The sequence below is a fragment of the Gossypium arboreum genome, chromosome 11 (assembly GCF_025698485.1).
Source record: "Gossypium arboreum isolate Shixiya-1 chromosome 11, ASM2569848v2, whole genome shotgun sequence".
Taxonomy (NCBI): domain Eukaryota; kingdom Viridiplantae; phylum Streptophyta; class Magnoliopsida; order Malvales; family Malvaceae; genus Gossypium; species Gossypium arboreum.
In genome coordinates this window covers 134,048,243-134,066,446 of record NC_069080.1, presented here as the reverse complement: position 1 = coordinate 134,066,446, position 18,204 = coordinate 134,048,243, and the positions used below count along the sequence as shown (strand labels likewise).

Below are 18,204 nucleotides of genomic sequence, written 5' to 3'. Positions count from 1 at the left end.
ATAAATACGCCACCACCACCGCGTCAAGTTGGTCAGGGTTTGAACTTTGGGATATTACCGAAGGGAGAGCCCACTCCACCATCTGCCCCTAGAAAACGTATAAATACGCCACCATCATCGCTTCAAGTTGGTCACGGTTTGAACTTTGGGATATTACCGAAGGGAGAGCCCACTCCACCATCTGCCCCTGAAAAACGTACGTCAAGTTAGTCACGGTTTGAACTTCGGGATATTACCGAAGGGAGAGCCCACTCCACCATTTACCCCTAGAAAAGGTATAAATCAAGTTCCGCCACCATCTCAAGTAAGTCAAGTTGGTCCTGGTTTAAACATTGGGATGTTACCGAAGGGAGGGTCCACTCCACCATCTGCCCCTGGAAAAGGTGGAAATCAAGTTCCGCCACATCTCATGGAAGTCAAGTTGGTCCTAGTTTGAACATTGAGATATTATTGAAAGGACGACCCACTCTAGAATCTATTTTTAGAAAAGAAGGAAATCAAGTTTTGTCACCAATCCATTAAACTTATACTCTTCCTCCTAATTTTAAAATTTATGGTGAAAGTGTAACACCCCTAGCCCGTATCCGCTGCCAGAATAGGGTTTCGGAGCATTACTACCATTTACAGATCACTAAAAAAAAAATTTAAATACTTACCGTTTCTTAATAAGCATATATCATTCATTTCATTATATCAATATTTCATGCTCTATCATTTCCATATATTTTATGTAATATTTATTCCGGTAATAGTTTATATTAAACTTAGCATAAATTATATTCCATGTACTTATACTTATTTCGTTTATCTATCTTTATAATTATTTCATATAACCATTCGTCATCCGATACATATTACCGAATATCAATTGTTCAATGATGTCATAGCGTCTCCCATCCACGGTCTTATTTATCTTTGACATGATGCCATAGTGTCTTTCAACTATGGTCTTACTCATTTTCTGTCATGTTGCCATGGTATCTTTCAACCATGGTCTTATTCATTTCATGTCACACTGCCATGGTTCTTTCAACCATGGTCTTATTTATTTCCCGTCATGTTGCCATGGTATCTTTCAACCATGGTCTTACACGTTTCATATCAGGTGCCATGGTATCTTTCAACCATGGTTTTACACGTTTCATATCAGGCTGCCATGGTATCTTTCAACCATGGTCTTACACATTTCATATCAGGTTGCCATGGTATCTTTCAACCATGGTCTTACACATTTCATATTAGAGAGCACACTCTCGCGAACCTCATCCTTACAGTGGGATTACCAGTCCAGGCTAAATCCCCTATAATATAAACTCATAGAGTATTGTCGGGATTACCAGTCCAGGCTAAATCCCCTGCAACGACAATTACTCTAATGAGCTTGGATCTGAATTACCAGTCCAGGCTAAATTCAGACCCTAATTAGGATTACCCGTCCGGACTAAATCCATTTACACGTATTCTTTGGGAGGGCTATATCAGGATAGGATCACCCGTCCGGGCTAGATCCTTTTTACCGTCAATTCCTTTTCAGAGATCCATCGAATTTTCCTTTCATTCAACCGGGATTTATTTTCAATTTATATCGAGTATTATCAATATTTTATCAAATATCATGAATTGAACATTCAAATCATATTTTCATCACATAATCACATATTTCAAGTATTTAAAATACAATTCAAGTTACACAAACTTACCTCATTACTTGTTTGTGTTTATAATTTCATTAATCCGATATCTTTTCTTTTCCACGATCAAGTCTCATATTTGAGTCGTCCGGATCTTTATAAATAAATTTTATCATCATTTTCATTCATTTCTTATTCTAATGCATTTAATTAATGCTCTAGGTAAAATTACCATTTTGCCCCTAAAATTTTAATTAATGACGATTTCGTCCTTAGGGTCAGGAAAATAAAATTCTTGCAATTTAATCCTTATTTCCAGCTCTTATTCTCATATATATTGATAACAGTCCATGAATTCTATAAAATATCAGAATTTTCCATAATTTCAACACTTTTCAATTTAATCCCTAAAACATGTTTTCCCCCGATCTTGAACTAAATTAATAATTTCATTCAATTTTGTAATTTAAATAATTAAATAATGCATTTCATGCAATTTGGTCATTTCTGACATTTTTACAAAATTGCCCATAAAGTTTTATTTTTATTCAATTTAGTCCCTGAGCCTAAAATATGCAAATTAGCCATGCTAGATGAATATTCTCCTCCTCTCCATTCCACATCCTTAATGTAGATAACACACTTGTAAGTAGAGGTGTGATGGGCCGGGCCGGGCCGGGTTCGGGCTGGGCCCACCAAAAACTTCAGGCCCATTTTCTAGGCCCGGGCCCTGCCCGGCCCGAAATATGGGCCTAAAAATTTGCCCAAGCCCGGCCCGAAATAAAATTGTTAAGCCCGAGCCCGACCCGGCCCGGCCGATATTAAATTTTTTTAACTTATTTTATTAAATAAAAATTTTTAAAATATATTAAATAATCAAATACATTTAAAACAAATATTAAAACAAGAAACAAATAAAAAATATATTAAAACAATTCTTAAAACAATACACAAATTGAAAATATATAATAAAAATTGATTATATTAAAATTAAAATTAAAATATAAATATAATTAAAAATTAAAAAAATATATATTTATTATATAATTGGTAAGGGCTGGGCCCGGGCCAAAAAAATTTTACCCGAGCCCGGCCCATTTTCTAAAGGGGCCTCATTTTTGTGCCCAAACCCATATTTCGGGCCTATATTTTTATCCAAACCCTCCCATTTTTTTGGGGGACCTTCGGGCCGGGCTGGGTAGCCCGGCCCATGCACACCTTTACTTGTAAGTAACATTATCCATAATTTTTATTATTTACTTTTATGAATATTCAAGCTATCCATCTGTGTCATAGTCACTAAATTATTTATATCTGGAGCTATAGAACTCCAAATTAAGATCTGCTAATTTTATCTGAAACTAGACTCATCTATCTTCTTACCATAAAATTTTCATAATTTTTGGTTTAGCCAATAAGTACATTTTATTCTTTAAAGTTACCCCTGTTCTGCTGTCTGACAGTTCTGACCCTTCTTCACTAAAAATTAATTATCTCCTCGTACAGAATTCAGATGATGTTCATGTTTGTTTATATTGAAAATAGACTCATTCAAGATTCTAAACATATAAATTTAAACCCCTAATTATTTTTATCCATTTTTTTTATGATTTTACAAATTTAGAACAGGGAAACCCAAAATCATTCTGACCTTGTCTCACAAAATTCATCATATCTCATGATTTACAATTCCATTGCTTACATCATTTCTTCTATAAGAAACTAGACTTAATAAGATTTAATTTCATATTTTATTCATCCTATAATTAGATTTCTATAATTTTGATGATTTTTCAAACTTAGACTACTGCTGCTGTCCAAAACTGTTTTAGTACAAGATATTAATTACCATGTTATAACATTCTTATTTTCTTTTTCTACACCATTTCTCATCACTTTCTCTTATTTTCTCTTCACTAACATATCAAGAACATAAGACCTTATGTAAGAAAACTCTACCATAACATTATTTCCATGTTTTATCAATAATAACAAACTTAAAAACATATTTAAATCTTGATATATTTACCTTGTTCTATTGATACTAATCTTTAACTTGATTTTTCTCTCCTCCAGCTTCTATTTCTTGAATCCAACTTGATATTCTAACTCCCCATGGTCTCCTTAACATTTCTCTCGTAGTAGCAATGGAAATTCTTTTGATTTCTAGGTGGAAATGGTGAATTTTTGGTGGAAGGACCAAATTGTAAAGAAAAGAAAATTTCTTTCTTTTCCTTCTCTTCTAACGTTGGTTGCATGCATGGAAAGATGATGAAAATTCTTCATCTTTCCTTCCTTTTATACTAAATAATTAATAATAAAATAATAATAAAATATCTCATTAAAATAATATATATCTAATTAAATAATCATAAAATATCATCAACATCATCATTACTTTCTAGATTTTCTCTCTTCCAATTGACCATTTTTCCCTTTATTATCTTTTAAAATTCCATCCTTGAGTCATCATTTAATTTTGGTAAAATTGTAATTTAGTCCCTCATAGTTCTTCACCTATTCAATTTGGTCCTAATTCATCCATTTTCCTTAGTTTCTAGATCATTCCACTCTTAAAATATTTACACTATTGGTCCTTCAACTTTTTCATATTTACACTTAACCCTTAAATTTTGAGTATTTACTCTTGTGCAACAAAACTTTTCTCACTTTTACAATTTAGTCCTTTCTTGAATTAATATATCATAATATACTTCTTAATATTGACATAACTCAAAATTTCCCTTTATGTCACTTTATTTCCTTATTTTACTATATCAATGATAATATCTTCCGTAAAAATTTTCGTGGTATTACGAAAGTGTTTTTATTAATCAAGAATATGTTGTTTATAACTTTTGAATAATTAAATGAATTTTTGTTTACAAATTACAATCCACAAAATGTTCTTTATACCCATTTGCTCAAAAATGCTTTCATAATTTCTTTTGACATTTTATAGTCTATAATATACATAAAATTATAAGTCTAAAAGAACTTTTTTTAAGGATAAGAATCCATTCATTCTTCACTCTACATGTCGAAACCATTTTTTTGAAATCGACTTTTTATTTTAAAAACGAAAAAAATGGGAGTCGTCACCAATCCTTTTTATGAGGTGTGATTGGACCACCTCGTAATTCGATCGTTTTAATAAAATGTTTGATTTATTAAAACAACAATTTTTGGTCTATGAAGTTTAGAAAACGGGTTCGGGAGTCGGTTACGCACGAGGAAGGATTAACACCCTCGTAACGCCCAAAATTGGTACCTAGTTGATTAATTAATGTCTTAATGTCGGAAGTTGAAAACCCGAAAAGAATTTAAAATACAATCCCTCTTTATATTATGTTAATGTTACCCAAAAATTGCTTGAATAAATCAAGATGTATATAAAATGCCTTATTATCTCAAAGTAATAGAATGTCATATCCCGTGAGTTAGGATACGACACCTCGAATCCTTGAGAGTAAGCTTACATTTTATTATTATTATTATTATTTTAAAATCTTGTGCATTATAATTTTGACAAGATATTCGGTCATTCAAGTTTGACGAGAAGGTCGAAACCCTGTAAGTTAGGGTACGATTTCTCGAATCTCCCAACTATCAAACATTGCCTATTTTTAAAAATTTGTTTTGAATAATAATAGATGTAATATTTAAACGATGTGTATTTATCTTATTTGAATACAATACATCAATGGATAAATATATCTAAACTTAATGTATAGTATAATAATAAATGGAATAATATATAGTAGCTATATAGGTAGAACAATAGAATAAACAAACAGAGGAATACTATAATGATACAAATGTAGTTGTAATAATAATAACAATAATATTAATGATCAAATCATAATATTAATAAAATAAATAAGGTAATCTTGAAAATAAAATAAAATGGAAAATGCATGATAAGCAATAATATAACAAAAATAAAATAAAAATAAAAGAAATAGAAAAATGAAATAATAATGACAATAGAGCAAAAATGTACAAGTATGAACAATATAAATTTTAAAATAAAAAGCAAGACAATAATAAATAAATGAATAAATAAGTAAATAATAAAATAAACAGAAAAATTCATGAAAAGATGAAGTTGCAATAGATAAATAAATAAGTAAACAATAAAAAATAAAATAAAAATAAAAAATCCCATTAAAAAGTTGAAATTAACTAAATAAAGGATTTAATTGAAATTTAAAGGAAACTAGGGATATAAATTGCAAAAATAAAAAATAGGCCAATAAGGGTTAAAATTTAAAGCGCTAAAAAAGATAGTGACTGAAAAGGGAAATATCCCTTGTCCTTATGCGCTTCGTTTTTCAAGGGGACCAAATAAAACAGAAATAAAATTATAAGGTGAAATTTGTAAATATGTAAAATAGATGGACTGGATTGAAAAACGGATAAAAGGTAGAAGGGTCGAAACTGCAAATAATCCGTGGATAGCGAAAAACGCTGATCCTATTAAAGGGCGGGTCAGACTTCGGGTTTTGCCCCAAAACGACGTCATTTTTAGGGCTTCTGGACCCTTTCGAAACGACGTCGTTTGGTGTTAACTATATAAGTTAAAATACCAACAAATAAGAATCATTTTGTAACCAAATTAAAAAAAAAGAATCATTTCTCTGTTTTTTTCTCTATGGGCATAGCCCAGAATTCGGCCGTGGGGTTCGGCAAGCCTTCGTCGTGGCCAAAATTTTTTTCTCAGTTCCCATTTTTTTTAGGTTTAAAACCCTAAAAACCAAATCTTTTTGAAATCAGAAGAAGAAAAAGAAAACAAAAAGAGTAGCTTTCGACCTTGCCATTTTCAGCGAATCCTCGTAGAACCCTAATGGATTTTGAGGTGTTCGGATTGTCGAAGATAGCCCTCGACGGTGACAGGTAAGAATCTTTGTTCTTATTTATTTTTTTCTTATTAAATAAAAAAATAAACTAGCTACCTTCGATTTTGATTTCTGCTGTTTTAAAACTTTTCTAGTTTATTTGTATTTCTCTCTGTCTGTAAACCATACATTGATAATTTCGTGGCTTTTATAGCCAATACTACACTATTAATTTCACTGTTTGTGCTACTGTTTCGTCACTGTTTCTCTGCTATCGCATTTCTGTTCCTATTATGTTTTTTGTGTCCTTTTTGCAAGCGTTGACGGAGGTGGAGAAGGTGGTCTTTTGCTTCTTTGGTGAAACAACGGCAGCGAAAGGTGTCAGCCTCGGGACAAGGCATGCTAATGTGGCACGAGGGTAGCGACGCAAAAGAGCTAGTTAAGGTTTCAATTTTACGAAAACTGTTTAAGTTCGTGGGCCAATTGGGCCATAGGGTTTTTTTAATATTTTAGGCTTGTAACAATTGGACTGGACTTATTATTATTGTTATTTTTTGTTCGGTTTGTTGTTTTTTTTTGTTTGGTGGGCTCGGGCAAATTGGGCCTATTACATTACATATATTAATAATTTTGTCATTTTAAATATTTTTATTATTGTTAAGATTTCTCACATTTATAAATAAAGTTTTAAACTTTTGAACTGTAAAAATATTAAAATATTAAAAATTAAAAAATATTATAAAAATATATGAAAATAATTATAAAATCTAAAATTTTCCAATTTCCACACCAACCTTTGTTAACAATACAACACCTATCAAAAAGTTATAAAAACTTTATTTGATCCCTAAAACTATTTGTTTCTTAGCATCTACCGCTTGAGAAAATTCTATCTAAGCCATCCTTCCACCATAGTTCTGTTGATCTTTATTTTGCTCGTCCATCACGAATCTCCTTAGTTCTTGAACACCTTTATCCATATTCATGTTGTTCACTAATGTTCTCCCTCCCACGATCATCACATACACGTTACTACCTCAAATATCATCGTTGATAGTATTATCATGATAAACAATAGTCCCAACATTTTTAGCTCACTTTTGTCATTTTCTTTCATGATTTTCATATATATTTTGATTTATAATGATAAAATTATTATTGTAATAGGAATTATATATGTATATATAAAGAGGTTTCTTAGAAAGAATAGTGATGAGCAATGAATAGATAGTGTTTTGAGATAAGCTGTTGAAATAGATTTAGAGGGTAATAGACCATCGAGACTATATATAAAATTATATATATTTAATATTTTAAATATTCTAATAGTTTTTCTAATTTTGTATAATTTGTATAGCTCTTTTTTTGTAATTTTCTATTATTATTTCAACAAATTTTTTATAATTTTATAAATTTCTAGATATTAACATTAATTTCGATTTTATTTTAAATAAGAATATTTTGATGTATTACGATTTACGAAAATATTGGTTTTTCTATAATTTTTAATTTTATCATATGTCACCCATATACTTTATAGCCATATCACCTCATATCGTATTATTATTGTAGTGAGCCAAATTTGCCCGGCCCAAACAAACACAAAAGACCAAAACAAAATATAAAATAAATCAATAAACAAAAAGTTTAAAACACAAACAGCCCATTTTAGTGTCCTTTTACAAACCAAATCATTGCAGTCCAAAACTTAAAATTAATACATGACCCTAAACCCAAAATTAAAATCCAAGACCCAAGTCACAAACCCAATACCCCATAACCTAGTTACATGACCCATAGCCCAAAACTAATAAAACTAGTCCAAATTATGTCAGCCCAAGTGGCCCAAGATTCAAAAATAGGGCAGAACCCTAACAATCTGTTTGTGCCGCAGAATTTCACCTTCTTCATCCGCCTCCGCACCCTCCAAAGCAGCCACGCCAGGCCAAAGACACCTCCAGACGATGCCAACGCACCCCGTACTTGCGAAGAACAGACAAACCACAGCAGTAGCAAATAGAAAAACAAAGAAAAGTTGTATTTTTTATTTTTTATGTTTTGATCTTTTTGGGGCCCTACATTTTTTGATTGTAAAGTCTCTCTTTTTTTTGGGGGGACGAGATACGCACACTACAATACATATTCTAAACAGTAGAAAAGAAATCAAAAAAGTTATCTAAAGGTGATTTCAAATCTTTCCCTCTTTTCCATCGATTTGCTTGCATTATTTTAGCATAGAAAACGAAAAGGATACTTGAAACAACACCGATGAAAGCCCTCATGTCTCAGGAATATGTTGATTCGGGCTAGGGTTGTTTTCTCTTGCTCTTCGTCGGATTTCGCCTTATTTTTGACAGAATAGTATAGGATTTTAAAGTTTTTTTTTAAAAAAAAAGGGGAAAGGAGTACTCTTACCGGATATTTGTGGGCAAGGCATTCTTCAAACAAGATCGACCCCGTTCAGGTTCGTCAACCATCAAATTGATGTGGTTTGGGCGGTTGCTTAATGAACCCAAAGAGAGTGAAGGGTTCTGTTTCTTTTTTTAAATTAAAAGGTTACTTGTGCTTTGAAAGAAAAGTAAATGGGAATAACTGTTTCAGCATTAAAATAAGTCTGCGTCTTTTCATTAGGAGTGGGGAATTTTTGCATTAAATCCTTCCTTTTGTGCGAATATTCAATTGCACCTTATTTGTTTGGCCTTTTTTAATTTGGCTCTTTAATTCATGCGCGTTTGTAATTTAGTCCGGTTTTAATGCTGCATTGTGAGGACCGGTATATTTCCAGTTTAGATCCTTCTGCATTATCGCGCCTCGCGCATTGGTCCCTTTTTTTTCATTTGTTCCATTTTCTTAATTTTCCCCTCTTGTTTTAGTTTAATTTTGATTAAATCCTTTAGTTCATAGCCCTTTTGTGTATTCTTAATTAATTATTTTTTTTAATTTTAGGTCATGGCTATTCCATTGTTATAAACTGTTTTCTCTTAACAATGTGAACATCATGTTTTATACATTTTAAATATTTGTTTCCTTTATATTATTATATATGTATATATTATAATAGTGTCAATATATTTTATATGCATATACTGGCTTTTGTCTTTATATATATCCTGGCATTTTTAACGTATTTCTTTATTATTCAAATATGCTTTGCATGTGTTTGGCATAGGATTTGAGTTATTTTGGATTTATTTATATTAGTACATGTATTTGATTCATATGTATTATTAAGCATGTATATACATTATCATCTCTATACAAATTTGCATGTACCTTTTTAATTCATAGGTATACATGTCGATATACTTGTTACTTTAATAGATTTTTATTTTAAAATACTCTTTGTTTTATGACTTTTTCATTCTCTTTATGTATGTATACAAAATTATTTTTAGAAACTCCTTTGATAATTTTAAAGTTTTTGAATATTTCTTTATATTATATGGCTTTTGTGTTTTGTATAGCTTATTATTTAAATATTTTGATATGAGGATATATATGTTTTTAAAACCAATTTAAAATTATTTATGTATTAATTTTAATCTCATTCTTTTATTAATTTATACGTACATTTTTTTATAAATCTATTTTGGGCCTCATGTTTTTGTCATGTATTTTTGTATCATGTAATTTTATACCATCATGTATTTTGTTAATTTTAAATAAATTCATGTTTAAAACATTTTACATGCAATTCGATTCAAATTTTCATTCTATAATATCAGTTCCCAAAAATCATATAGCTATTTATAGCTTTCATGCAAATTTGTCAACTTATATAGGTCCATTTACTCGTTGTTATCATTGGATAGCGCATTGGTTTCTAATTGCTATATTATTTTTATGTCTTGTATTGGTTATTCTATAACATACGATGAATATTATTGTGGCATGCTATCATATGTATTGTTTTGCTTGAATGGTTGTTATATTATCATCTTTGTCATTGTATTATTATAGTAATTATTCTCCATGCATTTTTGTAATCGTATTACCTTTTTTGATTAGTCCCGCTTAATTATTAGTTTATTAATGGACCATGTCTCGTATGTACATATTACCCCATTCATCGTTTTCTTTTTGATTTTCGAAATGTGGTTTTATAAAATCTAAATTTTATGATTAATTTTGTTTCATTTCAAAAAATGCATTAATACGTTTTAAGCTAGTTTATAAGTATTCACTTAAAAATTCTTTAAAACGAAGACGAGATTTGATATTTGGCAATCGTGGAATCGTGCTCTAACGTGCTGGGCTGTAATTTCTCGTTTGCTTAAAATAATCAAATATCCCTCCAAAATTTCACGCATGTCTTCTAAAAATCATTTAAAACGAAGGCAATATTCGGTGATTGACAATTCGGGAATCATGCCCTATCGTGCTGGGTTGTGACTTCTCGTTTGCTCAAAACAATCGAATATTCCTTTAGGTTTTCACTCATGTTTATTAAAAACCTTTCAAAACAAAGGATGTTCGATGTTTGGCGATTTGAGAATCGTGCCCTATCGTGCTGGGTTGCGCTTTTTCATTCGCCCTAAACAATCGAAGATCCCTTCGAAGTTTCATTCACGTTTTCTAAAAACCCTTTAAAATGAAAGAAGTGTTCGATGTTTGGCAGTTCGGGAAATAGTGCCCTATCGTGCTGGGTTGTAATCTCCCGTCTGTCCAAAATAATCGAATATCTCTCCGGAATTTCACTCGTATTTTCCCAAAGTGAGGCAATGATCGATGTTTGGGAATTCAAAGAATCGTGCCCTACTGTGCTGGGTTTCGATTTTTCGTTGGACTAAATAATTGAGCATCCTTTCGTGATTTTCAAATTATAAATTTTTCGGACGTCGAAACAAAAAGATTTTGACAATCAACTCGGGTTATTCGACTTTTATTAAAAGGAGCCATATTCCGAAAAATATTTTTTGGACATAAGGACAGTATTTAATTGATTTGGTACCAATTTTGGGCATAGTGAGGGTGCTAATCCTTCCTCATGCGAATCGACTCCGAGCCCATTTTTTAAAATTTTCAGAGACCGAGTCATTGTTTTAGTAAATCGCAAATCTTTTATTAAAATAACCAAATTTTTAGGTGATCCGATCACACCCAAAACAAAAAGATCAGTGGTGACTCCCTTATTCCTATTTTTTTCAAAAGTCGATTCCCCTGTATTTTCATTAAATTTAAAAACTTTAAATTTTTTTAAATCGGAAGATGGTTTCGACAGCTTGGCGACTCCGCTGGGGACTTGAGAGTCGAGCCATGAAAATCGATTATTTACTGTCCTTTTGTCAAAAACCGAAAATGTATTTTAAAAATCATGTATCTTTCAATTGCATTCAATTGTATGATTGTTTCGGTGCGGGTCTCGTATAATAGTACTGCATTTTATTGCATGACCACCATGGTCACACCTTCTAAGTGGGAGTAAGAAACTATGCTTTCATGAGGTTTTCACCTCCGCATGGGCTAGTGGATTGCTTCCGGGGTACATCCGTACCTATGATTTCGTGAGATTTTCATTTCCGCATGGTCATAGGGAAATGTATCCCCCGAACCGAACTCGATCTATATGAGCCTATAATGGGTGAGGATTGAGGAATCTGCTGGTTCTGGTACCCCTTTTCCTAGGACTAAACCACATATAGTGAACCTTAGGAGCTATCTTTGGGTGGAGCCGCGTCGAGCCCTAGTACTTACCTGTATATGTGTTATAATCACCGTTTATGTGCTTGCATTCTATCGCTATTATTTGATACTAACTGATGTTTTGTTTTGATTGTCTTTTTTGCATGACATTGCATACTAAAGGAGGCGTTAATCTACATTCAATTACTAAGTTAGAAAATTTGACATGGAGAATGAATTTCTTAGTAAAGCTGAGGATAATGCGGCTGTTCGTGCTTGGTCGGAAAGGCTACAATCTGAGAGAGGGGATAGCTTGGCAGAAGGGCATGTATCGGAGCTACGGGATTTCACTCGCGTCAATGTAGTACAAAATGAGCTACAAGAGTTGAGAGACATTTGGGCTAGTTGGGATGAAAGGATCAAACAGTTGTTTTACCAAAGTTATGGTGATATATCCTACCTGCTAGACATTAGAGTGGATAAGCATTTGTTCCGAGCCTTGGTGCAGTTTTGGAATTCCGCATATAAGTGTTTCACCTTTGGAGAAGTGGATTTGATACCTACTATAGAGGAATACACTACGCTGCTTAGGTGTCCAAAGATTCAGGTCCGGAAGACTTATGCCCGGGTTTTTAGTAGTCAGGCTTTCGTGAAGAAACTGATGAGCATTTCTGGGATGAGCGAGCCTTGGGTCACCGCTCGGATTCAGCAAAAAGGAGATAGCAAATGTGTCCCTTGGGAGAATTTGCGAGATTTGATCTTGACTCATCCAGACGAAAGAAAGAGGGTCGATATATTTGCCTTAAGCATCTATGGATTAGTGATCTTTCCTAAGGCTTTAAGGCATGTGGACGAGGCGGTCATCGACTTGTTCGATCGCCTTGAGAAGGGAATCACTCCAGTACTGGCGACATTGGCAGAAACTTTCAGATCTTTGAGCTCATGTCGGATGACGGACGAGGGGCGATTTATTGGATGTGCTCAACTATTGATGGTATGGTTTCATGGGCACTTTTGGAAGGTAGACAAGGTTTCCTACCGAGTCTTTTCCAAAGGTTATTCCCCTTTAAAGGAAGAAGCAGCTATACAGAGGAGAGAGGATATCTCGGAGGAGAAATGGATGGATATTTTTCAAAACCTCAAGGAGGGGGATATCGAATGGAGAGCTTATTGGATGGTCCCTGATGAGATCATGTACCGATGTGGTAACTTCGATTGGGTGCCACTATTAGGAATCTGGGGATCTACTGGGTATACTCTGTTGATAGCCTTGAGGCAATACAAGTCGAGGCAGTTTGTACCCATGACCTACGGACTTGCTCAGAGTGAATTCTCTTTTAAGGGTGCTCATTATAAAAAGAGAGTTCGGGAGTTATCGGATGCTTGGAAGTAAACTTGTTGGATGAAAAGGTTAGCCATCGGTTCCATGGTAACGCCCGAGTACAGTGAGTGGTTTAATAAGAGGGTTAATGACAATATTCCTAGGCCAAACTTAGAGAGTGCTCGACCTATCGGGGAACAATTACAAGTCGCCCCATCAAAATTGGAAATTATAAGGTAAGACTTTGAGAAAAAGAGTTTGAAGCTTGGGAAGAAGATCGAGCAATTGGAAGAAGAAAAGATGCACTTAAGGTTAGACGCCGACGTTTAGAGGTCAGAGGCTGAGAAGTGGAGAAAAGGAAAAACCAAGGCCGAAGAAGACCTAGACAGCCTGAAGACGGACTACAAGAAGCTACGCCTATCTATGAGGACTGCAGGCTTAGGTAAGACTTCCGAACAATGGCGCCATGAAATTCGGGAAGAAAAGGCCAATACCGACCGGTGGGAAAGGAAATTCCGAGAAGCTCAAGAGCGAAACGAAGATTTGGAGAAGAGTCTGTCGGAAAGTAGAAAAGAGCGAGGTGAATTAAGGGCTAGAGTAACAGAACTCGAGAAGTCTCTGCATCAGTACCAAAATCGTAACACCGCAATAGAGCTGAGGGCGAGTTTGAGCAAGATAGAAGAAATGAAAGGAAGAATAGGAGAGTTAGAGGCATCACTGCAGAATTGTGAGATGCGGATCCAGTTTTTCGAGGCAAACAAGGATCGTTGGAAAGAGCAGCTTCACCATGTGCAAGACCAAGTCAGAAACAGAGATTATCTTATGGGGGAAGCCATAACCCAGATTCGGGAGGTAGCCGACTACTTGCAAACTTTAGCGGTTCAGGCGGACACACTGAGCGTGAAATATGAGTTGGAGTCGGATCGCAGACAAGAGCTGGCCTCGTTGCTTAAAAAAATTAAGACTTTAAGTGTTAGAACGAGATTTTTTTTGTAACTCGACTTTATGTAAAAGATTTTATTTTCAAGTAAAATTTTCTAAGGGCAATTAAATAAAAAAAATTGATGCCTCCTTTGCATTCATGCATTTGTATTTGCATCATATCACTATGCATAAAAGGCCATAAGAGTTTTCTAATTAATTAATTAAAAATTATTTCAGTAACCTGGAAACCAACGAAAACCAACCAACCACACACCCCTACGGTACAAGGAAAAAATCAATGGATAAGAGACTCGAGAAATTGGAGCAGATGCAAAAAGAAATACAAGAACAAATGCAGCCTCAGATGCAAGAGCAACTAGCTAAGATTCAGCGAGAGATGAAAGAGCAAATGATGGAGTCCCAGATGGAAATGATGAGTCAGTTATCCCAGCTGCTATTGGGAGGAACGGATAAGGGAAAGGGCCCTATGGACAAAGTTGAAAAAACTAACGAGGATCCTCAATACCCCCTGGCTTCACTCCGACGCATGTACCGATGAAGCTCGAGATTAATTTACCGAAACCATCTGTCACGATTATGCCTCAGCAAGTTCAGGCCAGAGCTTCGGTACCGATAAATTTCCAAACCGGCTCAGGCTCTAACTTTGTCAACAACCCAAACTATCCGCCCGTTCCCGACTTGGATGAAATTGCCGAAGAAGAGAAGGCGATGATGGATTCGTAAAAACAATTAGAAGAACGATGCAGATGTCTCGAGGAAAGATTTAAAGCTATGGAAAGCGCGGATCATCATCAAGGGATTGATGCCAAGTACCTGAGTTTGGTCCCAGATTTAGTCCTTCCCCCAAATTCAAAATTTTCGAATTTGAGAAATACAATGGAACGAGCTGCCTTGAAGCCCACATCACTATGTTTTGCAGGCGAATGACGGGATATGTTAACAATGATCAACTATTAATCCATTGCTTTCAAGATAGTCTGGTCGGGGCGCCATCTAAGTGGTACAACCAATTAAGTCGCTCTAAGATTAACTCGTGGAAGAACCTGGCCCAGGCCTTTATGAAGTAATACAATCACATGACAGACATGACCCCTGATAGAATCACTCTCCAGAATATGGAGAAGAAATCGAATGAAAGCTTCAGGCAGTACGCACAAAGATGGAGGGAGGTGGCCATACAGGTTCAGCCACCACTTCTAAAAAAGGAGACAACGATGCTCTTTATTAATACCTTGAAGGCTTCTTTTATCACTCATATGTTGGGAAGCGCCACCAAGAGCTTCTCTGATATAGTAATGACGGGAGAAATGATCGAAAATGCTGTAAGGAGCGGCAAGATAGAAGCCTGATAAAGTACCAGAAAGTCGGTCCCGAGGAAAAGAGACAATGAAGTGAACAATACGAGTACATCTAGTAAAGGTCAGCCTAAGTCATTCACCGTAAATCAACCCAAGGCAGTGACCACCAATCAGCAAAGCTCTGTAAGACAAGAATCCAATGCAAGGGAGAATACAGAAAGACCACAATTCACCCCTATACGCATGACGTATAGGGAGTTGTACCAGAACCTGTTCAACGCTCATGTGGTCTCCCCTTTCTACCTGAAGCCATTGCAGCCCCCGTATCCCAAATGGTATGACGCGAACGCTCAATGTGAGTACCATGCGGGAATCACTAGACACTCTATCGAAAACTGCGCAGCGTTTAAAAAATTAGTTGAAAGACTCATTAAGATGGGGATCCTGAGATTTGACGACCCAGCCACATCCAATATAGCGGGAAACCCGCTCCTCAATCATACCAACCAAGGAGTGAATGAGATATGTGAAGGCATGAATAAGAAGACCAAGTATGAGGTTGCGGAAGTCAGGACTCCGTTGAGGCGAGTATGGATAGAGATGGTCAAGAGAGGATTGATCACGTTGGATTCGAGGGAAGAACCTGAAGAAGAGAGAAATTACTGTGAGTTTCACGACGAAGTGGGGCATGAAATCCAAGATTGCTTGGAGTTCAAGGCCCTAATACAAGACATGATGAACAATAAAGAAATGGAGTTTTATGGAGAAGCCAAAAACCCCGTAGTGGGAGATATATGCGCATCAGAGGGGGAATCGATGGTACAAAACCGAACACCTAACTATCCTGTGGTGATCATTTTGAGACCCAAAAATAATAAAGCTGGAGTACAAATGCCACCGAGGGTCATAATCCAAAGACCTGCAGTCTTCCCTTACAAAGATAGAAAAAAGGTTCCATGGAATTATGATTGCAGTGTGATGACGCCGGGAAAAGAGAGCCCGATTGACGCTTCAATAGGGGATCAGGACAAGGGATCCTATACACGTAACGGGAGACGTTACGATACAGCAAATAAGGAGGCACAACCCACAAAAGGAAAAGCCCAGATGGTCGAGGAAATGAAAGGAAAAGCAACCAAACCTATTAACGAGCGAGTTAACGAAGAAAAGGCCAAGGAGTTTTTAAAATTCCTAAAGCATAGCGAATACAGTGTGGTGGAACAACTACGCAAACAACCAGCCCGCATTTCAGTACTGGCATTGCTTCTAAGCTCGGAAGTCCATCGCAGCGCGCTAATGAAGGTCTTGAATGAAACGTATGTTCCCAATGATATCTCCGTTAACAAGTTGGACCGCTTAGTTAACAACATTAGTGCCGATAGCTATATCTTCTTTAATAACGATGAGATACCACCCGGGGGCATGGGGTCGACTAAAGCTCTGCATATCACCACACGCTGTAAAGGGTATACGCTGCCTGGCGTACTAATTGACAATGGATCCGCCCTGAACGTCCTGCCATTGACCACACTGAACAGATTACCTATAGACAGCTCTCACATGAAGGAGTGCTAGAACATCGTGAAGGCATTCGATGGCAAGGAGAGAAAGGTTATGGGCAGAATCGAGGTACCCCTTCAGATTGGGCCAAACACATATGAGGTGGATTTCCTTGTAATGGACATCAAACCCTTATATAATTGCTTATTGGGGAGGCCCTGGATACATTCAATTTGGGCAAGGTTTTCCTCGTTGCATCAAAAATTGAAGTCGGTGTCGGAGGGAAGGTTGATAAGGATTAAGGCTGAAGAAGATATTATTGCAACTGTGAGCAATAATGCACCCTATTTGGAGACAGATGACGAAGCAATCGAATGCTTATTTCAATCTTTGGAATTTGTTAACGCGACGTTCATCGCCGAGGGAAGCAAAATTTCGGTGCCGAAATTGTCCAAAACCACGAGGATGAACCTCCAGCTGACATTTGGAAAAAGGGCCCTACCCGGAAAAGGACTTGGGTGGCATTTACAAGGAAGAACTGAAACGCCAATGCTAAAAGACAAGAGAGACCGCTTCGGCTTAGGATTTAAGCCGGACGCGAAACAAAGGAGAATGGAGCTGGAAAAGAAGCAGGAAAGAAGGAGAGCTAGATTAACGGGGAAGGAAATTAAGTGGGCACCAATGATATTCCCCCATATATCGAAAATATTTGTGTCCGGGGGAAGCATCCATCCCGAAAGAGACACATCAATGATGGGAGCTATAGAAAAAAGCCGGAAAAGTTTGGACATCAACGTCATGTACGAAGAGGAGACCGGAAGAGAAAGTTTCTCGGACATTGGCCCTTACATACCTGGAAGTGTTCTGGACAACTGGACTGCGGAAGAGATCCATATAGTTTTTAGAACGAATACAGAGTAATGTCCAAAACACACTTATTGCTCTAGGCCTAGGAGTGATAAGAATCTTTTGTGAAATAGGTTGATGTTTAAAAATGATATTTCAATAAAATGCACGGTTATTATCATTTTTGAGCAGATGTTATCTCG

General features: G+C 35.5%; 2 protein-coding genes across 2 annotated transcripts; both read left to right on the top strand.

Moving 5' to 3' along the window:
• Nucleotides 1–13,835: 13,835 nt before the first annotated feature.
• On the top strand, nt 13,836–14,408 carry LOC128283989 (tropomyosin-1-like). Its single transcript, XM_053021439.1, has one exon. The coding sequence runs from the start codon at nt 13,836–13,838 to the stop codon at nt 14,406–14,408; it is 573 nt and encodes a 190-aa protein (XP_052877399.1).
• A 1,490-nt stretch (nt 14,409–15,898) lies between these two features.
• Nucleotides 15,899–17,230, top strand: LOC108472144 (uncharacterized). The gene has a single exon (XM_017773657.1). It carries the CDS (start codon nt 15,899–15,901, stop codon nt 17,228–17,230), a length of 1,332 nt encoding a protein of 443 aa, XP_017629146.1.
• The last annotated feature ends 974 nt before the right edge of the window (nt 17,231–18,204 follow it).